Source organism: Xenopus tropicalis, chromosome 10 (assembly GCF_000004195.4).
Source record: "Xenopus tropicalis strain Nigerian chromosome 10, UCB_Xtro_10.0, whole genome shotgun sequence".
Lineage (NCBI taxonomy): Eukaryota > Metazoa > Chordata > Amphibia > Anura > Pipidae > Xenopus > Xenopus tropicalis.
This window is the reverse complement of record NC_030686.2, coordinates 27312925-27336938: the sequence shown is the minus strand read 5'-3', so window position 1 is coordinate 27336938 and position 24014 is coordinate 27312925. Positions and strand designations below refer to the sequence as shown.

The 24014-nt window shown below is 39.2% G+C and overlaps 1 protein-coding gene across 3 annotated transcripts in view; it reads left to right on the top strand.

Moving 5' to 3' along the window:
* The window catches only part of card14 (caspase recruitment domain family member 14), a 49413-nt gene extending 26030 nt beyond the window's left edge, over nucleotides 1-23383 (top strand). For all 3 annotated transcript variants that reach the window (XM_002937309.5, XM_012952923.3, XM_012952924.3), the window contains exons 4-22: nucleotides 388-525; nucleotides 945-1270; nucleotides 2406-2555; nucleotides 2959-3075; nucleotides 4153-4278; nucleotides 4414-4566; nucleotides 6032-6166; nucleotides 6444-6544; nucleotides 9823-9890; nucleotides 10888-10951; nucleotides 13064-13253; nucleotides 15280-15406; nucleotides 15606-15843; nucleotides 16755-16818; nucleotides 18070-18160; nucleotides 19423-19596; nucleotides 19921-20042; nucleotides 20122-20237; nucleotides 22939-23383. In XM_002937309.5, coding sequence (XP_002937355.2) covers nucleotides 388-525; nucleotides 945-1270; nucleotides 2406-2555; nucleotides 2959-3075; nucleotides 4153-4278; nucleotides 4414-4566; nucleotides 6032-6166; nucleotides 6444-6544; nucleotides 9823-9890; nucleotides 10888-10951; nucleotides 13064-13253; nucleotides 15280-15406; nucleotides 15606-15843; nucleotides 16755-16818; nucleotides 18070-18160; nucleotides 19423-19596; nucleotides 19921-20042; nucleotides 20122-20237; nucleotides 22939-23146 — 2708 coding nt within the window. In that variant the 3' untranslated portion in view covers nucleotides 23147-23383. The remainder of the gene's footprint in view (nucleotides 1-387; nucleotides 526-944; nucleotides 1271-2405; nucleotides 2556-2958; nucleotides 3076-4152; nucleotides 4279-4413; nucleotides 4567-6031; nucleotides 6167-6443; nucleotides 6545-9822; nucleotides 9891-10887; nucleotides 10952-13063; nucleotides 13254-15279; nucleotides 15407-15605; nucleotides 15844-16754; nucleotides 16819-18069; nucleotides 18161-19422; nucleotides 19597-19920; nucleotides 20043-20121; nucleotides 20238-22938) is intronic.
* Nucleotides 23384-24014: the final 631 nt, after the last annotated feature.

Here is a 24014-nt window from a genome sequence, read left to right as displayed (position 1 = left end):
TGTGCAGAAACATTACCTTGCTTAACTGCAGCACTTTTTTTACCACTACCCACAATAAATGTTTTGCAGCAAACCTGCTGAAGCTTTTTTTCCTACTTTTTGGATTTCTACATATGTATTCAGGTGGTACAAGGCTACTAATCAGATGCTGCAGACATTACATGTTGTTCATGTAGCTAACAAGTATACCTATTCTTTGTCTTCTCATCTGTCCATGACTAAAAACCAAAATAGTATTGTAGTCAGAAACTTAGTTTTCCTGTTTCTTTAAATGTTTACCTTCTGCTAAGATGGACTTTTTATAGTTATGTACCTAGTTTTAACAATTTGCTTCTCCCACTGCATTATCTCTTCACAATTTAAAGTAGCTCTAATTATTACTTTCAGGACGCCTCTTAGACCTGCTTCGGACTAGGTCTAAGAATGGAGCCATTGCATTTCTGGATAGCCTAATACTGACCAATCCTAGAATTTATACCCTCATCACTGGAAAAGAGGCTTCAATGGACCCTAACAGCTTCAGCAGTAAGACATGTTCTGTGTTGTCTGAAGCCTTTGTTAATATAATTTGAACACATCCTGTAGTTCTTGCTACACTCTTTGGTCATCTTGTGTGAGCTTGTCATACTGTGCTACAATAGATCAATGTTTATACAACTCTAAATCATTTGTTCCTCCAACTCTCATTAGGCCTCTTACATGAACTCCCTCCTGCTTTAGTGTATATTTACCCTATTAGCCTATAATAGCTGTGCCTATCATCTTCAGACTAGAGCACTATCTTTAGAATTAAATAGACTCAGGGATCCTTCCCTCCTATCACCCCTTTCAGCTTTAATTTCCAGTAATGCTTTACATTACACTAGCAACTGACCTTCTATAAACTTACTGTCTATAGAATACAATTATTTAACATTTATCCCCCTACCTTGCATCTTCTTTAGAATTAATAGACAGTAATCAGCTGAGCATCTACCTAATGCAGACCTTAAGCAACCTGCATGAAGAACTAATGCAGGAGAAACAGGTGAAAAGCTCTTTAATGCATCATTTGCGAAAGATGAGGGAGAAGCAACAACAGCTAGAAGAGGAAGGAGAATCTGTACGGAGTATGGAGCATGAGAACCAGCGATTGCGAAGGGAGAAGGATGCTCAGAGTCAGCTGCTAAGCAAACTAAAGGATGAGCAATATGAGCTGTCAATGCGATACTCTCATGCTCTGCAGGAAAAGGACACCGTGCAGAGCAAGAACAGTGAACTTCAGGAGCAGGTCAGATTTTATATAGGGAATTAGTATGTAACCCAGGGGTCCCCAACCTTTTATACCCATGAGCAACAGTCAAATGTAAACTACAGGATTTGGAGAGCCACACAAGCATCATAAAAGTTCATGGAGGTGCCAAATAAGGGCTGTGATTGGCTATTAGGCAGCCTCTATGCACACTATCAGCTTACAGGGGGCTTTATTTGGCAGTAAATCTTGTTTTATTCAACCAAGTCAGGAAATCAAAAATAACTACCTGGTTTGGGGGCACTGAGAGCAACATCCAAGGGGTTGGTAAGCAACATGTTGCCCCCGAGCCATTGGTTGGGGATCACTGATGTAACCCCTTATGTTTAAAATAAAACCACCAGTGTGTTAAAAGAACTACACCAAGGTATTCCAAAATGAAAAAAGTATGATAAAGGATATTTATCAGCTTTCAGCTTCTTCATGGGTGCGGGGTGTGTGTGCATGGGCAAGGTTGCTGGCCGGCTGCCTAGGGTACCTGGTTGGCTTGGCCCACCCCTGATTTAAAGATATTTAACAATTCACTTAACACTGTAAGATCTAAGTGCCACCACACACCCCATTTTCACCATACCTGTAGGTTAAGTGGCACTTACAGGAAAATTTCAGATTTTCACTTAAGGCACATCCCAATAACTGTGCATTTGAGTAGGAAGGTGTAGCACATTTCTCCATCACTTTTCATAAGGGGTCTTTTATTTTTGTTTCAAACTATGGTAATTTTATACATAATTGCTTCTATAAATCTGGTCCATTACTGGCAACTCTGGATGGACAGCTACACAGTAAATTGAAAGCAGCAGTAAAGTACGTTGGCTTAGGGTTGCCACAATTGCCTTGAAACTATGGTCATGGTTTCAATCTCCACAAGATCACCATCTGCATGGAGCTTGTATGTTCTCCCTGTAACTGTTCAAGTTTATTTCAGGATAATCTGCATAGTTTAATAGGCCCCTGAAAACCCTAGTGTGTGAGACTCTGGTGCGGATATTAGATTGTAAGCTCCACTTTGGCAGGGACTGATGTAAATATTTAAACAAGCACTGCATAACACGTCATTGACATATAACTAAAGAATAGAAATTGCAAAAATATTTTCTGGTATCCCTTGCAGTTCTATGCGATGAGGGAAGAACTTAACCGACTGCGCATGGATCTTCAAGTGTCTAAGAGCTGGACTACACATGCTCAGTGTGAAGAGGAACTGTTGTGCCTGAGGGAGGAAAACAGGCAGCTCAGAGATAGGCCGACGCAAGAGGAACTGGTAAGGGATATACATTGCCATTAAACAATATGCTTGCTTTCCAATAAGATTAAATAGGGTTTCTTAGAGATAGCATTGTGCCTTTTAATTATAGCACAATATAAAATAAATATAACATTTCTTAGATATAGCATTGTGCCTTTTTATTATAGCACAATATAAAATAAATATAAATATAACATTTCTTAGATATAGCATTGTGCCTTTTCATTATAGCACAATATACAATAAATATAAATATAACATTTCTTTGATATAGCATTGTGCTTTTTTCATGATAGCCTTTTCAGTTTTTTCATGGCATTTTTTTCTCGAATTCAGAAATAAACACCATCTCAAATTTTGATAAATCAGCCCCTAAAACAATGGAATTAGATTACAGCTTTATATGTCCCATTTGTAGGGGACACTGGAAGAGCAGCAGCCTTTAGATGTGACACTTCAGGGCAATCAGGAGCTGTTGGCCCAGCTGCGACTGTCAAAGGAGAAGCTTGCAGCCAGTGAGGCTGTAGAAAAGTTGGTGAGTCCAAACTGACATTTAGAAAATGTGGCATTTATTATTGTGGTAACATAGATAAACATTACATTAGCTCTTTCCTATAGACCATATTCTTGCGATTTAAGGGATTTAAATCAGTTTTGTTTAATGGGATGTGCATAGTATAGTTGCCATCACAGTTTAGCATATTGGGAAGAGCCAGATCCCTTGCCTGCAATATAAATTCCTTTCTTTTGTATATTGCTCTATATACAAACTTAGTGTTCAGTGTGCGCTGAGTGGCTGCTGAGAAGCTAAGCTTGCAGCTTAGCTTCTCAGCAAATCATTAAGCAGAGAATGATGTTCCTCTGTCATATAAACCAAATCTACATGGCTGATAATAATATTCTTATGCTAACTGCTCTGGTTTCATAAGCCCCTCTGTAACACATACACATATTTGGCCCCAAGTCTCTTTACAAGAGCTGTGTACTGGCTGATTGATTCTGTACGCAGACTAAACTGGGCATGCTCGCCGAATGGCATGACCCATCAGCCCAGCAATATTAACAATGACTGGAACTATCAAAATTTAGGGCTAGATAGGTTCCTATATTGGCCCATGTGATTGCCCCCCTCTGAAAGCTGCATTTGTGGTTGGCAGAAAGAATTAAGCCCGGTTTTACAATTACAACAGGGGCTGCTCCCTTTCTGGCTTACAAAGGTGGCTGCCAAGAATTCCAATAGTCTTGTTATACACATGGAAGATCCCAGAGACTGCCCATCTGTAACCATAACAGCTTTACCCACATGTTCTACTGACCAGAGGCAGCAGTGGCCAAACCTGGCATCCTCTGCTGTGCCAGAGATTCAATGCATAGCACAAAAATACAAGGGTGAGAGAGGTTTTTTTATGGGTCCCTTTTACAGGACATTCAGGGCTGTTAGAAGTGAGAGCTTTAAAAACTCACACCTTTGTTAAGAAATCATGCGCCATCTTTAACGAATGCAGGCTCCACCCCCCCAAAATGTTTTTTTTTTATCAATCACATTTCACATTAATGTGAAATTAACCAAAATCAAATAAATATGTTTTGATATGCTTTGCTTTCTCTACAGTGGGAAAAGGAGAAAGACACAATGGTGCAGGAGCGTCACAATCTACAGTTGGAATGTGACATTCTAAGGAAAAAAAGTGAAGCATTTCACAGCCATGTTTGTGAGCTGAAGAAGGAGCGAGATCAGGTAGGGATGAAATGCTTTTCAATAATACTTTAGGGACATTGGTATATATTACCCAGTTATCTAAACTGCATTTGAATCTAAAACAATATTTGTCGCAACGTCAATGCATTCATTTAAACATCCCTTTACCCACAGGCATACAGAGCTCGAGATATGGTCCAAACTGAGATTTCCACCATCCTTGCAGAAAAGGACTCCTTAAGGCAACAAGTAATGGAGCTGACTGACAGAAACTCTGAGCTTTTGCAACAGATTCTGAGTCTGCAAGAACAGCTACAAACTCAGAGGGTACGAGTTTCACAAACATTATTTCCATTTTTTACAAAGATCCATACTTATATGAAAAAAACATATGTTATAGACTATATGTTATAGAATTATTGAGTTCTGGAGAAAAGAATGTCCATCAAGAAAGCTCCTCATTTTATTGAGCATCTGACAACTTGCTGTGTGGCCCTAGCACTCAGGCGGCTGGAAGAAGTAGGCCCAACTCTGCTGTGTGGTTTGATCCCATATTTCCATGAGCATCTATCCCCTACCCTCATCCGGTGTAAATCTCTCCCCACAAACTTCAGAATCTGGTGAAGCCCAATAAGATGCATATGTTTAATAATTCAGAGATGAGATTTTAGGACTAATTCTGTTTATAAATAGGATATGAACTGTGTTGAACTGGTCCTTTTACGGCCCTATAGAGAACCTGACATTCGAAGTCCACTTTCACAGCAAGTACTGTACATGTTAGGCAGCCTGCAGGCAAATTATTTAAAGATACAAAAGAAAATATTCTCCCAAATTTACAGATATACTGAAGGTTTACTGAGAAGCAGACGAAAATAGATTTTGTTGCATAATGCACAAGCCAGAAAAACGGGTATTACCTCTATAAAGCCCAAAAATAGATCCTGCGCTTCCTTCCTTCTGGTGCAATCTAAGCATGGATGTCATACACACTGCATGAATTGTGACTGATACAGACACTACATTCCTTAGGCAATATAGAGTCCCCTAGAAATAAATCAGCATCAGTCTGGGGTGCTGGGGTCCACCAAAAAACCTTTGCCCGCAGGCCCACTCTCCAAATTATTTCTCTTTAATCTTTAATCTCTTCTCCTAACATGTTATCACCTATACTTCTCTCCTTTTCTTATTCTTGTCATTTAGGTTGAAAAAAGGACACACGTCCACTGAGTTCAACTTTTTTGACTCAATGAAACTTGCAAAAACCCCATTCAAAGTCTTTTCGATTAGTCTTCATTCATTCAGTGGCCCTTCCAGATGAATTACTTTATTCCTACAACCAACTTTGACTTAAAGAGATACTGACACCAGAAATTGAACCTTTTATCTATCATAACATTGTCTTTGCATGCTATTTATAATTTGCCATAAAAGTATTGCCCTATGCTTTTTCATTACCTATCCAATCTCCATGTTCCTCTATGAGGGGGCGGCCATATTTGTGCAGCAGGAGTCCGATAGCATTAGAAGCTATAACTGACGGGCTGAGAAGGCACAGTCAAGTTGGCAAAACAGTCAGATTTGGGAATGTAAAGTAACAATTACTTACAAAAGAAAACCTATAAGTAATAAATGATCAGCAAGACCTATAAGTAACTTTTTATGTACAGTAATATTCTGATCTACTAGATAAAATGATTCATTCTTAAATGTGCAACAGTATTTTCCTATCACACTGTGCTAGTGAGGTATATGTAAGGTATATATTTAGTTTACTTTTTTACTTTTTTAGGAGATGAGAGGAAGCCTTCATGCTTGTGAACAAAGGGATGTCTCAACAAAATCCAAACATATGAGGTTGGTTCGGATGTATGCTGTTTGCCCCTCTGAAGAAGGTAGCAGGAGTTTATCCAGCAGCATTTCTGAGGTTGGTATTTCTTTTTTAAACAACTTGTGGTGAGCTTCTGTGCTCCTCTTCTCTGATTAATTCTGTATAATTCTTCATAATATCTGCATGGCTGCCCTGGAACACTGCGACTATCTACAGCTTTTTTTTTTGAGATGCATAACTACTATTTAAGAATTAGAATCAGGTTTCCAAATTTCTTTAAATGTGTTGCTTTCTAATATCTATCTGTTGCAGCTCCCCTGGGCCGACTGTCCCATGGTGCATTGGGCTAACCTGTAACCTTATGTTTTTTTAGACCTGGACAGAAAACAGTTGTCAGACCAGCAGCGATCTTGGGGAAAGTTTTAATTCATATGCGCCCCCCCATGATGATTATCTAACTGATCTTACTAAAAGGTATATATTAATTATATATTTTCATCCAGAAGTGAATATATGCTTAAGGCTTTGTGTCGCATCTTAAAATAAAAATGTGACTAAAATAGTCATGGCATAATGTAGTAAACCATTTCGAGTTTTCTACATGTAACCCATAGCAACCAATCAGGCTGTAGCATTTATACTCAGGATAAAAGCAAGTGTTTCAAGACATGACAGGATCAGTGATTCTTTATTTATAAATTTACATTTCCACAACAAGATGAAAGTGTTGTGATTTGCCTTTATGGAATACTTATCTTTTATTTGTATTCACTGTTTCCATCTGTGTATATACTTTGAAACCAAGCCATAACTTATGCCTAATTATTAATACATTCTGGAGTCTGAAATCAAATTTAGCAGGAGACAAAATGCTCAGGCATCCAGGGACGCATGTGTAAAACCCCAGATACAAAGCATTCCAGATAACAGATCCTATACCTGTATTACAATCACCATTATCACACTAAAATAGTTAAAAACCACAGTGTGGATGATGTCTCAAATATACATGGGTACTCGGGGGGCAGCTCAATACCCCAATGCCAATATTAGAGTCTTTTCTCTATGTTCTCGGTTTACCCTGTCTATACATAATAGTACTAATAAGAGAAAAGCCACAGAAGTATTTCCAGGCAGCAGAGAAACAAATAACACAGGTTTTATTCCCTTAGGTCGGGGAATAATACAGTGGCTTTAACCATCCTTTGGTGGCCACATAAGTGAATATACAGGGACGGTTGGTACAGTGACAGCAAAGCTCCTGTGGCCACATGATCAATTTAAAGATACTATATATAATTTGAACCTATAATTTATAATTGTACTTACAATTCACAGATCAAAGGAAAGCAAAATTAATCAAATTAAACTGACTACACTTCAGCTGTACCCAGCATACCTTTAGCTTCCCCATATCAGCAACACACGCACACACATATATATATATATATAGAACAAAAGAAAAGTAGATGCCGCACTCACAGGTCTTAGTGAAAAATTAGGAAAATGTTTTTATTGTGTCAGACTAACATTTCGGCTGTATATATATATATATATGTGCAAGTTGCAAGTTGCCCAGGTGATGGTGAATGAGTTGAATAGAAACTGCTAAATACCCTCCTTCAAGTTGAATGGCACAAAAAAAAAAACCCCTCTCGTTGTTATGGCAACGACTGTAAACAAACGTGGAACCATGTACAGGTATCGGACCCCTTATCCGGAAACCCATTATCCAGAAAGCTCCGAATAACGGAGCCCGTCTCCCATAGACTCCATTATAATCAAATAATTCAGAATTGTAAAACTGATTTCCTTTTTCTATGTAGAAATAAAACAGTACCTTGGAATTGATCCCAACTAAGATATAAATCATCCTTATTGGATGCAAAACAATCCTATTGGGTTTAATTAATGTTTTATTGATTTTTTAGTAGACTTAAGGTGTTGAGATCCAAATTACAGAAAGACCCCTTATCCGGAATACCCTTGGTCCCGAGCATTCTGGATAATGGGTCCTATACCTGTAGTAGAATAGACAAAAGCAAACACCAGTGTTAAACAGAAAAAAAGCCCTATATACATACATAGAAACAGTTGTTAATAGAGTAGCAAAGTTACGTGCCTACAGACAGGTGCAGTTTATACTGTTTATAAATAATGTATCCAATGTCTAGGATCAAAGTCCTGGTAACTTAAACCAACATGACAGCCAAGCACAGAGCATTAATTAAGCCAAATGTATGTGAGCAACGCTGTTTGCAAGCAGAGATAACATATTAGTGCACTATATAGTACACCATTTAAGTGTGGCAGATTCTGCTGTCTGGACCTGGAGCAGAATGTTGGCGTATGTTGGAGTATGTTAGACCCCACAGAGGAAAGTTGGAAAGGAACTTACCTCCCGGTCAATCTCAGTGTACAACAAAAGTTCTTGCTGAACTATAACATATATGAATCCCTTCAATTGAATAACTATATATAAATATATAATGGGGTCATATAATAAACTCTTCAATGCTTTATTTACCAGTAGATCCTTCCAGCATATATATACCGGGGTATCCATTCTGATTAGAAGAAAGGAGGTTCTGTTTAAATATTCCGAAAGGATGGGGGGGGTGTACAGTGAGAGCTGTGAAGTTGTGGAATTCCCTCCTTGAATCAGTCGTACTGGCTGATATAGTACATAGCTTCAAGTAGGGGTTGGATGGCTTTTTAGCAAGTGAGCAAATACAGGGTTATTGAAAATAGCTTTTGGCCCAAGGTTGATCCAGGGACTGGTCATATTGCCATTTTGGGGCCAAGAATTTTTTCCCCCCCTCTACAGGCAAATTGGAGAGGCTTCAGGTGGGGTTTTTTTTTATCTTTCTCCTGGATCAATTAGCAGTTAGGCATATAGTTATATAGACGTAAAAGGTTGAACTCAATGGATGGTTCTTTTTTCCAATTTGTGGAAAAAAAATCTAATTTGTTTTCTATCTATGGAAAAAAATAATTTTTTTGGTGGAAAAAATTGAATGGAACTATAATTAAAGTTAATTACTTAAAGATAGCAGCTCTTTAAAAAATGGAGTGTGGCACCATGAATCAAGATGGAGGCAATTTAAACTAGCTTCAAGAGACACGGGGTGATCTACTGATCCTACTCATGCTACACCGCAGCAAAACCCCGGGAGAAAAGAGTCAGAGGCACAGTCAAAAAAGAAGACCAAACCTGTCCACTGACCTCTGCCACCTCTTTCATCAGAGCCAGAAAGATCAAGATGGCTCCCAATGACAGAACAAGAGGAAGGCAAAGACACTGACAATTACGAAACAAGATCTCCAACTGCTGTTCCTCAATAAATATTTCGCCAGACTACGCAGCAAGGCGGCCATAGATTCCAATAACTGTACAGTAAAAAAAAAATTGTCACCCATTGAATGAAATTTTTGCTGTTTAGTGATTTTTTTTTTGCAGATTTGCCCATCACTACTCAGTTTTCAGCTATGTAACCTGTGCCTTTTTTCCTTGAATGGCTGCCCCCGGGGCTACACAGCAGGGTATTTATAGAAACTATAGTAGGGTTTCTGTAGCAAACACACCAGTTTTAGCAGTGCAGGGCAACAGTAAATTATATTTTCATTACTTTTCAAATACTTTCATTTGTTGGTGTTACTGTCCCTTTAAAATGATTTTAGCTGCAGAGATATTTTTTAGTTACTATTTCTTCTATCCATTAACCAGTATTCTGTCTCTTTTCTATAAACAGTGCATCACAGGACCTCCCTGACCTTCTCCAGACGGAGAAAACAGAAACAGACTCTGAATATGAAGAAGGTAAAAGATTAAATACAAAACATTGACACCATGACTTTTGACACTATATACTTTTTTCATTTTTAAACCACCAGCTTTAATGCACTTGCCAGTAATGAAAGACTATGAACATAGTGAACAGCATTATGAATAATGTAATAGCAGACATAACTGACATTCTAGCTACCTCATGTGAGTGAAGTGAAACATAGGAGAGGAGAATGCCAGTGCCAAAAGATTTAAACCTTGGCGCACAGCTCTGTGAGTGATGCTAGGCAGTAGTTTATATAACAGGGGGTGATGACAGTGACTTTTTATGTTTTTAATATTATATTAATGAGTATTTTATTGCACATTTTGCAAGAATTATATTGCTAATGATAGCAGAAGTCAAGTTTGAAATTTGTCCTGTACATAAACAAGTTTATTAGTAGTCAGCTTAGAGTTCCGTGACATTGGCATATGGCTATGTGCTTTAATATAGTCCAGCCACACCTTAGTATTATTATTATTAACATTTATTTATAAAGCGCCAACATATTGCGCAGCGCTGTACAATAAGTGGGTTTCATACATCAATAACCGATACAAGAGGTGAAGAGAGCCCTGCCCAAAGGAGCTTACAATCTACAAGGAGAAAGGGTTCAGTCATTAGTTTAAATTTTATCCTGGATGGTAGGGGAAGCCAGTGCAGGGATTGGCAGAGCGGCACGGCAGAGGAGGAGCGGTTGGAGAGGTGTATGAGCCTGGCAGCAGTATTCATTATGGACTGGAGAGGGGACAGTCTTTGGAGGGGAAGGCCAATTAACAGGGAGTTACAGTAGTCCAGGCGAGATATTATAAGAGAGTGAATAGTAACATCTCATTTGCTTATAACTTACACTGGGTATGTTAACAAACTATCACACTGCCTCACAAGGGGGTACAATGCAGTGGCTTGCAGCCATCTGGCATGTTAATGAAAAATGTCAGATATTTGTATGTTTAACATCATTCACTTTTCTTTCAACACTTTCAGGTCTCCCAATGTTTTCACAGATGCAAAGCAGTGAGAGCTGTTCCAGCTACAATAACCTCGCAATGTAAGTTGGTTCTTACCAATCTGTCTTCTCTTGGAGTAACCTCATCGTGGCACTGCTTCAGTGAAAGATTTATGATGATCTTTTATATAAGCTATGCAATATTTGTGATCCCAAGATCTGAATGAGCATTGGAGGTGACTGTTTTAACTGTCAAAATAAGTTGCCTATTTAAAAACCTTCTTGTGTTGTTTTTTCGGCCATTCCCTTGGCAAGCTCAAGCAGAACGTTTGTTATACAGGACTCCCTTCCTGTAAGTTGGAAGAAGGCAGCACACTGTTTTTCACACACAATAATATTCGTACCAGTTTTAAAGAAATGAATAAAAATGTATTCCCTGGAATAGTCATTGTACAGATGTCATTCAATTAAGCTATTCAAAACCCTCAGACTTCTTGCTTAAGCTTCTGCACTGGTGAAACATACCCAGGGTACTAGCCCTTAATATTCCTTGGTGGAGCCCTTCTTGGAAGCACTTCTTCAAGAACAGAAGCTTCTTCTGTCTCAGGCACTTAAGCATTTCTCTAATCTGGATGCCTATAAGTCTTTTATGGAACTCCAGCACTGTCACCCCAGTCTTTAGCTCCTGTTGTTTCCTCTGGTGCTGCGGGTCAAAGCCTCCGAAGCCAAGATTCTCGCTCTTCTAGTTATGCTGGTGATACCTGTTGCAGGTTTCTGAATCAATGTAAGATCCAGTTTAAACTTACTCCACAGTGGTTCCAAACTGAGGTCTAAAGTCGCTTGCATTATTTCCCTAGTATTTGGGAAGGCTCTCAACTGAGCTTCTCCCCTGTGTGAATGTGAGTCCTCTCGTCCATAATGCCACAGCTTTGAGGAGTGGTGTCATCATCGGAAGGAAGCTATTAAATGTATTATCATTCTCACTGACCACAAGAAGCTTGAATATATTTCTTCTGCCAAAGCTCACTGTTTTTCTCCAGGTTTAGTTTTTATTATCTCCCATAGACCTGGTTCTAAAAATATTAAATGAGATGCTTGGTCCTGGTCCCTAGCTTTATAAGAGACAGATAAGACCTTGCCTGGAATTTAAAGAATTTTCATAGGGCCATTCTTCTTTGGTTGCTCCTGATTTTTGTGTGTGTAACAAAAGATTGCTTGCTTCCTCCCTTGGAGTTACTTCAGCTGCTATTAGGCCCATCTTGGTCCAATATTTCTATGGACTTTATTGTAGACTTACCCATATGCTGATATCACTACCTTTTTAATGCCAGTGGATTGAGCTTTAAAAACTCTGAGAGCCCCCTGTACATGCTCCTGAAAGGGCTGGCACCACTTTGGCACCCTTTTTGAATTTAAAATGGGGTTTTCTCTCCCCTATCCTTTGCCCAGCCTGGCAAGGCAGTTTCTGGCTACACTTCTGTTAAACCCTTTTCTGTACTTTATTTTGGATCAATCTTTGCTGTTCAAGTGAGCAATCTCTTAATCAGTCCCAGAGTTCCTGCCCTCTTTCTTTGCTTCCACTGAGGTCTAGTTATACCCCAACAGCAGTCAGTCATAAAATATCTGAGACAATTCTGACCATCTGACCTGATGATTTGTCAGTATTAATAAAAACAATGTTTATTTCATGTAGAAAAAGCCTTTTCACTTGTACAACAGTCAAGGTTTGGCCATAGTTATTAACACAGAATGTTTTTTTTCTCCTTGGCAGCCTCCATCATGATATATTAATCCCTACTCCACCATTTGTTATTTTCTGATTCCCAATATTCTATCAGAGTAATAAGGTGTTAGAAATTGGAGAAATTTAGAGGGGGATATAATGTTGTCAGACATAAGACGCCTTTCTACTGTATGTTAACAAAAAGACTGGATATTATAACAGATACAGACAGGAAAATATCTGATGCACATAAAATTACAACCCTCATAAACCAGGCAATTACTTTACCACTACTCACTCCAATATACTGTATATAAAGTGTTGTTATAAAATCATTGCACCAAAAAGATCATACAAAAGGTGATGTCTGGGTGCCATTTTGCAGCTTTCTAAAAGTGCCAAAGTGCTACTCAGTTCCTTTGCATGGCTTGCACAGATGATTATGCAGTTATTATTGTTTCCTCTCATATCATCCTTTCTATGTACCACAGCTCAGTGCCCAGAAGACGTCACGCCTGCAGAGATACCAGCCGGGTTACTGTTATTGCTTTTCAAGGGGATGACCTTCTTAAGCAAATCAGTATCATTGGTGGGAACAGAACAGGAATATTTATCCACCGGGTGACCGAAGGTTCAGCAGCAGATGAGATGTCATTGAGACCAGGATACCAAATTATTGCAGTAAGCCTTCTGTTATATTACCCTTCCTGCTTATTAACTGAATACAACTTTCTGCACTGATATTTCCCTAGCACCCTTCACTATTAAACTATCTTCCAATACAAATGACCACCACAATAGTCCACACACATACACATGTATATATATTTATATATACTGTATGTGTTATATATTCTTCTATTTCTGCTCACCTCTTTGCATACCTTCAACTATTTGATTGCCACTTTCCCAGAAATCACATTTAAAAATTGATGTAACATTATGAGCCAGCGAAACTACAGGGTTCTGTCACTGTACCAAATCACTTGCTGCTCTGCCAATATATCCGCTGCATAATATAGTAATACATCTGATTGCACCACCATCCACTATGTGACTAAATACACTACTCAAGGGCTTTATTTATATGAATATGCTTAATACTTACTTCTTCCAGGCACAAAGAAGTGCCTGACTGTGAGTATCTAAGGAGAGAATGTACACTCCTTGATATATGTTGGGTTTCTATTAACCTTTAAATAGAAACCCTAATATACATGGGTTCATCAAAGTGCATGGCACGTACCCCTATATATACCTTGTACACACTAATTTCATTACTTACATTACCTAATTCATAAGCACACAGGCAATTTTGTGTGTGGTAAAAAAGGCACAAATGTAGGGTGACCCCTGAATACCATATACCATACCATACACATTCAGACAAATCCAACATGTCTAAAGATGCCTTTCTACAACAAAGAAGCACCAAACTGCAAAGCTTTCCTAAAGTTAGCTTTTTTATGTTATTTCTGAAAATCACCTTCAACAGACAATTCTTGTCTGTTTGTGTATACTTGTGTGTACACCTCTAAAAAGGGTCCTTTCCAATGACGAGGGTCCCAGGATCACGGGGAGGAAGTGCATGGGTGGGCTCAGGGGGGCTGCAGAAGGAAGCACTAACAGCAGACATGAGTAGACAGCAAAAGCCGCCAGTGCAGAGAGAGAAGCTTGAACTGTGAAGCATTATATGATACATACTTGGCAGATAAAGCCTTTTTCTGCAAATACATAATTGGCAGGAAAAGAGTTAAAGGGGTTGTTCAACTTTAATGTTCAAATCTTATTAAACCACCAACAAAGCATGTTAGAAAATACATTTTCCATAAAAAAAAAGTGAAAAGGCCACTGTAAAAGCTAATTTTTATACACACTGAAAACTTCCTATATGTTTACATCATTATGTGCAGGCTTTGCCCTTACTTCTGCACACTAACTAGTTGCATAAATGGAAAGGTGATTGGTTCATTTCTCCCTTGCAATGGCATAGGCAGACTCAGCATGTTACAAATCTAACATATTGTTAAATTAGATTTGCAGCACTCTGTAACAGGCTCAGGAAGCAGCATCAGACTGACAGGAGACACAGCCAATATGAATTAAATCTGCTGCCAGTACTATGCGTGACATCATATAAGGAAGTAAATAAGCAACTGTAGTGTTTATAGGGTTCAGTGACCCCTATAAAAAATGAAACAAATTGTAAATTGTCTCAGAATATTACTCTCTACGTCATACTAAAAATTAACTCAAAGGTGAACAACCTCTTTAAAGAAAGTGGTACAGGTATAGGACCCTTTATCCAGAATGCTCGGGACCAAGGGTATTCAGGATAAGGGGTCTTTCCGTAATTTGGAACTCCATACCTTAAGTCTACTAAAAAATCAATAAAACATTAATTAAACCCAATAGGGCTGTTCTGCCCCCAATAAGGATTATTTATATCTTAGTTGGGATCAATTACAAGGTACTGTTTTATTTCTACAGAGAAAAAGGAAATCAGTTTTAAAATTTTGAATTATTTGATTAAAATGGAGTCTATGGGAGACGGGCTTTTATGTAATTCAGAGCTTTCTGGATAACGGGTTTCTGGATAAGGGGTCCCATACCTGTAGTATGTAAATATACATTCTCTCTCATTCTGCCCATACATTTGCCGCTGTTCCCATGTAGCTGAATTGTTTCTCCTGTTATGTCTGTGCAGGTAGATTTTGATGTGTTGAATCCCTCATACAAGGTGGCCCTGGAAGGAATGACCTCTGAAGATGCTCACTGCATCCTAAACAGAGTGAATGGTTTCTGCTGCCTCTCTGTCAAATGCAACAAGGATGGTAAAGCACAGTTATAGGCTTTGGCTTCTCTATTATTTTCACATTTCACACAATTATGGTTTTGTTTGCCTAAATTGTCTTGATAATTTGGAAGTGTTGAGGGCATGGCGGTTATGAACAAAAGATATCATTGCCCCTTTATTGTTGGACCATAAAGTTACACAAAGGAAAAATCCTGAAATTCACTTTTATTTGTCAGAATATCGGAAGCTTTTGCGGGATATCGAAAGTGGCTCTGTGTCCTCTGGAGATTCGTTCTATGTCCAAGTAAACCAGTCCATGGCCGGTCGTGTTGGCGGAGGACTGCAAGTGACATGTGGGGAGATCCTTCACATCACAGATACAATGTATAAGGGCTCTTACCAATGGTTTGCCCACAGAGTCAATGCCTACACTATGAAGGATGGAGAGTCTGGGATAATACCCAACTACCCACAGTGAGTGCCTGATGTACCTAAAGTACTAATAAAGTATTCTTTAAAACAAAAAGGGCATAGCTCACTGTGTTTGCAGAATTATATTTTCCTGCATATTTTAATTAATATAGATTAAGGGAGAAGGAAAGTCATTTTGGCATTTTACTGCCAATAGATTTGTCACATTAGTGCCACCTAGAACAATATATTTATTCTGCAGGAAGTATTGTCATACTTGAGTAAAGAGCCCTAGAAACTTTCTCCATTTGCTTAAGATAGCAGCTGCCATTTTAAATAGCTTCCTGCCTGCAGTCTGTAGCTGTTATAGCTCAGATCACACATTCCTAAGGTAGGTGGGTGGGAGTTCTTAGCATTCTTATGGGAGGGGGAGCAGGAGAGGGGAGAGAGAAGAGAACTGCGCAAACTCTGGCCCAGGGAATTATGGATTTTTCTAAGAAAGGAAGTCAGACACCCGAACAACATGTTTACAAAAAAGGAGACAAGAAATCCTGTGATTCTTTTGATAGAGGACTCAGTGCAGCATTCCTGTGAGTGCTTATGGCTGTATTTACATAGACCTTTCTGATGAAGCTTACTTAGTTTTTACCTTTCCTTCTCCTTTAAAGTCAGGGACAGCCTGGATATTGTCTTTATAAATACAGATATGCAAGAAGGTGTATGGCTGCATGATTTTTTTTTTTATTTTGGTAATAATTGGCAGATTGGGTTATTTATAACTAGAGTTTTTTTCTCCAACATATTTGGTAATTCCATTAGGGATGTGCTGAATCCTTGATTCAGTTTGGGATTTTGTCAAATTTGGCTGTATCCTTAGGGGCAGATCTATCAATATGTGAGTGCAGATGTTAATACATAAAAACTCACAATACTGCAATATGTTATGGTTTTACTTACTCTCTCTTCCATTTAAGGGCTCAGCAGCAGCTAATCACCACCATTCAGCACTTGACATGGCAGAATGGAACTCCACGCAGGGTAAGTAGTTTCCTGCAAACAACTTGCATCTGTGGGTTAAAACAGTGTTTATTCTGTCGTCAGTTCTATATCCTCCCTCCCAGCTGAACCACAAATTGATCATTAGGTTTAACAAGATATACTATCTTCAAAAGTATCTGGGTACTTTATATCAGCAAATATATTTATATACTTCTTTAACAGTGCATGGCCTAAGTTTGAACACTCATTGCTGTTTAACTTTCTAATCAAAGTAACTCAATCAAAGTAACTCAGCAGTCCACTTCCTCCAGCTGCAGCCTTTGTTAGACTCTAAAATAAACAGCATTTCATTATACAGGGGCTTCTTAGTTTGTTAGCTTTTAGATGACTGCGAGTAGAATGTTACTTTACTTTCGATTTCAGTATTTGCATTGCCCATTGCAAGGAATATTTTTCAAATTAAGAACATGAAAGAAAAAAGAAATACAATGCACATATAAACAAGCAGCAGATTAAGAGAGCTGTTACAGTGCCTTGATCAAGCAGGCAGTGGCGTAACTATATATACAGCAGACGATGAGGTTGCAGTGGGCCCCGCCAGCAGGGGGCCCGGGCAGCAGGGTCTGCTGTACATTAGTCCCGCCTCCCCGGCTCCTCTCCTACCTTCAGTATACCAGCATGGTCAGAGCCGGGAGGAGCGTCACAGGCGGGGCGTGGGAGGAAAGACTCCATTTATAACCAAATATAGTATTTCTTTTATTTTTCTTTCTCCTTTATTTATTTTTCCAAAAAAGATACAAATATTGAGCTTTCAGTTATATCGTTATCATACAATACTATGCAGTTAAGGGAATGGGTAATGTTAGTATGGGAAATCAAGATAGATGCCAATATCTTTATATAACAGTTCAGATATCTGAGCATTTGTTAGGGTGAAGACACACTGAGCTACTAGTAGCTGCTACTTTTTCACAACTATGAAAATGCAGAAAATCCCCTGCCATAGACAATAATGAGAATTGCTAAGTTATTTTAAGCAAATAATTCAAATTTTTCAAAATGACTTCCTTTGTATTTCTAATAAAATAGCACCTTTAACTAAGCTCCATAAATCCATACTGGTGACAAAACAATCCTAATAGGTTTATTTAATGTTTTCATGATTTTTAGCAGAATCTAAACCAAATTACAGAATCATTCCTTATATGGGAAAGCACAATTCCCAAGCATTTCAGATAATAGATCCCATACCTGTACTATGTCTCACCTCTCACCTCTCTGCACTTACAGCCACAGAAGCAGATCCGTATAGTGAGCACAGACCGGTGTAACTCTCACTTGCTGTGGACATCTTTAGATTGTGGCATTTGCCAATGTGAAGGTAAATATGTACTCAGTCTAGTTATATCTAAATGCTAAATAATCTAAATCCCTTTGTTTTTGTAACTAATGACCACATATACACTGATTCTAAACCAGAGACAAATATAATTCTTTATTTAATCTGCCCAGTATATAGTGGGTCCTGTTTTGTAAACCATAGGAACATCTTTCACACTGGTGTAGCTTTCCAAAACTTTCTTTCTCACGGTTAAGGTGGCCATACATGTTCAGATTTTAGTCTTCTTCCAATGAACATTTGGATGTTGGACGTACATTTAAATGCTACGATCTCAAACTAACATTCAGACTGAAATTGTAAGATAAAGCCAGAATATCTGAAGATGTTCTGAACATGAAATAGTTGGAAGACACCAATCATACAAAAGTGACTTCCATTGTAGGTCCCCCAAGCATATTGTCAGATACACAATGCATGCACAGATTTTGTCTTTATCCAACTGATATTTTCTAACCTGGCTGATCAACTAAACGACCATTCACCATATTACGAAAATTGGGACAATAATTCTGAGCCCACACAAGGTCCAAAAATCGTACAAACTAGGTTCCATACGATTGTATCTGTGTGTGTATGGCCAGCTTTACAAATGGTTGCAAGGACAGGGTCTGCTTTCTCCAATATTGCAGCTCACCGCTGCCTCTTGGTTGGACAGCAGGCGGGAGCAGGGATTTAAATGAGAATGTGCCTGTGGGACCCATCAGAGTGGAGAGAAGCATCAGCGCAGGAAGAGGAGGGTGGTGGAAGCGGGGCAGGTGGGTTTGCTACTCTGCGCCAGGCCGTTCCAAAGATTTTTTTGCAGTGGGCCCAGTGCAGAGTAGTTACACCACTGGTATAAAGGCAAGTAAAGAAATAATAAACTCTCCCTCAGGTACCTTTGCAGTCACTATAAGCCTCCATATTACTGCCTTTTGTATGCTCCTGACACAATGACAAAAATGAATGTGTGTGTGCTCATGCAAACATGGCTAGTGAATTTTATCGCCAGCTATGCAAAATGTAGCCATTGGCAAATTTTTTTCGCAAAAATTCGCTGCAACAAAAAAGGAAAAAGTTGTAGTGCCGTCACAATTTTTTTCAGTGAAGTGAAAGGGGACAGATTCACTCATCACTAAACATGGCTCAATAGCTTAATCGTTCATTTTGCCATATAATTACAAACTACTTGTGGTAAATCTGCTCTATGTATTAAGTTGATTCAGAAACCTGTCCAAGAGAAAAGTCTTGTCCTTTTCTTTCAGACCCTCCTGCAGGATCTGTACTGGGAACCAGCTGCTTTACCCTGTTGCCCTATACCTTGGTGACACACCTGAAGACTGTGATTCCACGTCCTGTGTTGCTTGTTCCTTCCCTACTTGGCAGGATCCTGAGTGAAAAACTCTGCAGCAGTAAAGACTTCATAAAATGCGACACAGGTACTAACACACATTAATGGATTACACATTATTGCAACGCAGGCCATGAACCCTCTTTTTTATTGGCGAAGCAATATTATGCAAATTGCAGTCTAACTCATATAGAGCCCATAAATATTATATAATCACCTTTAATAACTGTTTGACTGAATGATATTGAACAGTAATACACAAAGGGGCCTATTTATTATGTACAAAATTCGCCAAAAAAAAAAAATGTATAAAACAACTGGCAAATTGGAACCTTTTCACCCTAAACTACATCAGAGTTAGGTTTAAAAAGATGGCAATGTCTTAGAAGTTTTATCCTGATCACTTTTCCAGAATACCTGACAGATGCAGAATATTCAGCAAGATATCTGCGTGGTGATATTATTGGGGAGAAGGAAAGGGAAGATGTACGATGCTGTTTCACAAGACAGAATGTGGAATCTGTGGCTAAACAGGTACGGTGTGGTATATGGAATTATGGGTTAATGCAGGAATTATAACCTCCTTGATCTCATAATTTTTACTGCCTTGCAGAATGCTCACTGTATATTAGAGCTTGGGCTGTCTTGCCTCTCTGCCTTACTACGTGTGGGAATCTACCCAATAATCTTGCACATCCCCCTGACTGAGAAGAGCACTAAAAAACTAAAGTAAGTGCATATTTCCTCTACAGCTCCAAAACATTTATAGGGATTCTGTAATGATTATTATGGTATACTTTTTATTTCTAAATTACACTGTTTACATAGCAAATAATTTGCTCTACCATTTAAACTTTTATTCTTGAACCAACAAATGTACAAACCGGATTCCAAAAAAGTTGGGACACTAAACAAATTGTGAATAAAAACCAAACGCAATGATGTGGAGGTGCCAACTTCTAATATTTTATTCAGAATAGAACATAAATCACGGAACAAAAGTTTAAACTGAGAAAATGTACCATTTTAAGGGAAAAATATGTTGATTCAGAATTTCATGGTGTCAACAAATCCCAAAAAAGTTGGGACAAGTAGCAATAAGAGGCTGAAAAAAGTAAATTTGAGCATAACGAAGAGCTGGGAGACCAAATAACACTAATTAGGTCAATTGGCAACATGATTGGGTATAAAAAGAGCTTCTCAGAGTGGCAGTGTCTCTCAGAAGCCAAGATGGGTAGAGGATCACCAATTCCCACAATGTTGCGCAGAAAGATAGTGGAGCAATATCAGAAAGGTGTTACCCAGCGAAAAATTGCAAAGATTTTGCATCTATCATCATCAACTGTGCATAACATCATCCGAAGATTCAGAGAATCTGGAACAATCTCTGTGCGTAAGGGTTAAGGCCGTAAAACCATACTGGATGTCCGTGATCTCCGGGCCCTTAAACGGCACTGCACCACAAACAGGAATGCTACTGTAAAGGAAATCACAGAATGGGCTCAGGAATACTTCCAGAAACCATTGTCAGTGAACACAATCCACCGTACCATCCGCCGTTGCCAGCTGAAACTCTACAGTGCAAAGAAGAAGCCATTTCTAAGCAAGATCCACAAGCTCAGGCGTTTTCACTGGGCCAGGGATCATTTAAAATGGAGTGTGGCAAAATGGAAGACTGTTCTGTGGTCAGACGAGTCACGATTCGAAGTTCTTTTTGGAAATCTGGGACGCCATGTCATCCGGACCAAAGAGGACAAGGACAACCCAAGTTGTTATCAACGCTCAGTTCAGAAGCCTGCATCTCTGATGGTATGGGGTTGCATGAGTGCGTGTGGCATGGGCAGCTTGCATGTCTGGAAAGGCAGCATCAATGCAGAAAAATATATTCAGGTTCTAGAACAACATATGCTCCCATCCAGACGTCATCTCTTTCAGGGAAGACCCTGCATTTTTCAACAAGATAATGCCAGACCACATTCTGCATCAATCACAACATCATGGCTGCGTAGGAGAAGGATCCGGGTACTGAAATGGCCAGTCTGCAGTCCAGATCTTTCACCTATAGAGAACATTTGGCGCATCATAAAGAGGAAGGTGCGACAAAGAAGGCCCAAGACGATTGAACAGTTAGAGGCCTGTATAAGACAAGAATGGGAGAGCATTCCTATTCCTAAACTTGAGAAACTGGTCTCCTCGGTCCCCAGACGTCTGTTGAGTGTTGTAAGAAGAAGGGGAGATGCCACACAGTGGTGAAAATGGCCTTGTCCCAACTTTTTTGGGATTTGTTGACACCATGAAATTCTGAATCAACATATTTTTCCCTTAAAATGGTACATTTTCTCAGTTTAAACTTTTGTTCCGAGATTTATTTTCTATTCTGAATAAAATATTAGAAGTTGGCACCTCCACATCATTGCGTTCAGTTTTTATTCACAATTTGTTTAGTGTCCCAACTTTTTTGGAATCTGGTTTGTATTTTTTAGCTGTAATATTGGTGTGTAGCGTGTCCCTGAGTCTGAGCTTTCAGAAGGAGCGAGTGCTACACATTAGAACTGCTTTCAGCTAACCTATTGTTTCTCCTACTTCCATGTAGGAGGAGTCCCAAACCGGACTTGGATTTCTTACTATTGAGTGCTATTCTGATACATACTGGGAGCTGCTATCTTGCTCCTTTCCCACTGTTCTGCTGATCTGCTGCTGGGGGGGAAGGGAGGGGGAGATATATATATAGATAGAGAGAGAGACATAAAATGTTGAGCTTGATGGATGTATGGACATCAATATATGTTACTATGTAAGTTTTGCCACAATTTGTTTAAACTCTGGGGAAAAAAAATCTTGTTTGCATTGCTAACTGTGCTTATGAGATTTACTTGGGTTTTTTTATCCCTAAGTTTGTAAAACTGTATTTTGACAGGTTTTAGATTTCTATTTGTTATTATTTTCTATAGAAAATTGTGACCGCAGAAAAAGACACCCAAATAAATCACTATTTATTGTTACAGTTTACATGAATTGCACCAAAATGTATAATTTAAATAAATAAGAAATGGCATTATTGCATTGTTGAACAGGACATCCTTGAGCCCACCAGAGAAACTAGCCCAATTAACAATAAGATTTAGACAGGGCCAAACCTCATAAAAGCCAAATAGGCCTATTGTCAAAATAGAAAAAGGGCTAATGGGAATTATCCTTGGCTGGGTCCCACCAAGAGATCCTGAGTTACTCTGGCAGGCCAGTCCAACTCTACATTTGTATTTCAGTGCTTTCTGGATACTGGTTGCCAGATAATAAATCCCATACCTTTATAGTTAAATATAGGATATGCCATGTGTATTCTATCAATTCATCCAGCACAAATCTGTTTATATGGATAAGAAAAATGTAAAAATGATATATGTTTCACAAAACATATTCTCTATCATAGGAAGCCTCTGCAGTGGTGGCGGAATTGCGAAGATCTGCTGATGGAGTGTTCACAACGGGAAGAGGCTGAACTTGATTCCTTGCCCTGCTTGTACCACACAATAGATCCTGATAGCTGGAGTGACACTGAGTCTCTTCTCTGCAGTGTAAAGGAGGCCATATTGGATGAACAAAAACGGATCGTGTGGTTGGAGAAGAAAACTTGCTAATAGAGATGAGAAGGTTTTAAAAACTGTACAACCAAGTGCTAAGCTGCTTGTTTACAGATCCACATGCCCAGGTTGGCCCACTGTGTGCAGCCATTGGTAGAACCTGAACCTCTCAGCAACATTACAGAAGGTGGGGCCAAAAAGGGGAAATTGGTCCATTGGTGAACAATAATGAACATTCCTTTTTCCCCACAATTACATTCCAATTCATTTTCAGTGTTCATTGTGCAATTGAAATCTGCGTCCTATTCTTTAGTGTGCTGGGCCTATTGACAAAGGGTGCAAAGGAAACCCTGCTTCAACAGGAGTGAGTATCACTGAGTGCAGCTATAGAGAGGAGTGTGCTGGGCCTATTGACAAGGGGTGCAAAGGAAACCCTGCTTCAACAGGAGTGAGTATCACTGAGTGCAGCTATAGAGAGGAGTGTGCTGGGCCTATTGACAAGGGGTGCAAAGGAAACCCTGCTTCAACAGGAGTGAGTATCACTGAGTGCAGCTATAGAGAGGAGTGTGCTGGGCCTATTGACAAAGGGTGCAAAGGAAACCCTGCTTCAACAGGAGTGAGTATCACTGAGCGCAGCTATAGAGAGGAGTGTGCTGGGCCTATTGACAAAGGGTGCAAAGGAAACCCTGCTTCAACAGGAGTGAGTATCACTGAGCGCAGCTATAGAGAGGAGCATATTTGATACAAGTACCTTTAATCAAAGTGGTTTGCGCACATCTCACTGTGGGGGAAAAGCGCAAGTTGCCCACTGCACTTGCAGTTGTAAATAAGCCCTCTATTCTCTGCCCTCTGGAACTATGACTGAAACAGGCATCGTTTTACTGTATCTGTCACCTTGTTTTAAGCAAATGGGGGCACTGAGTTA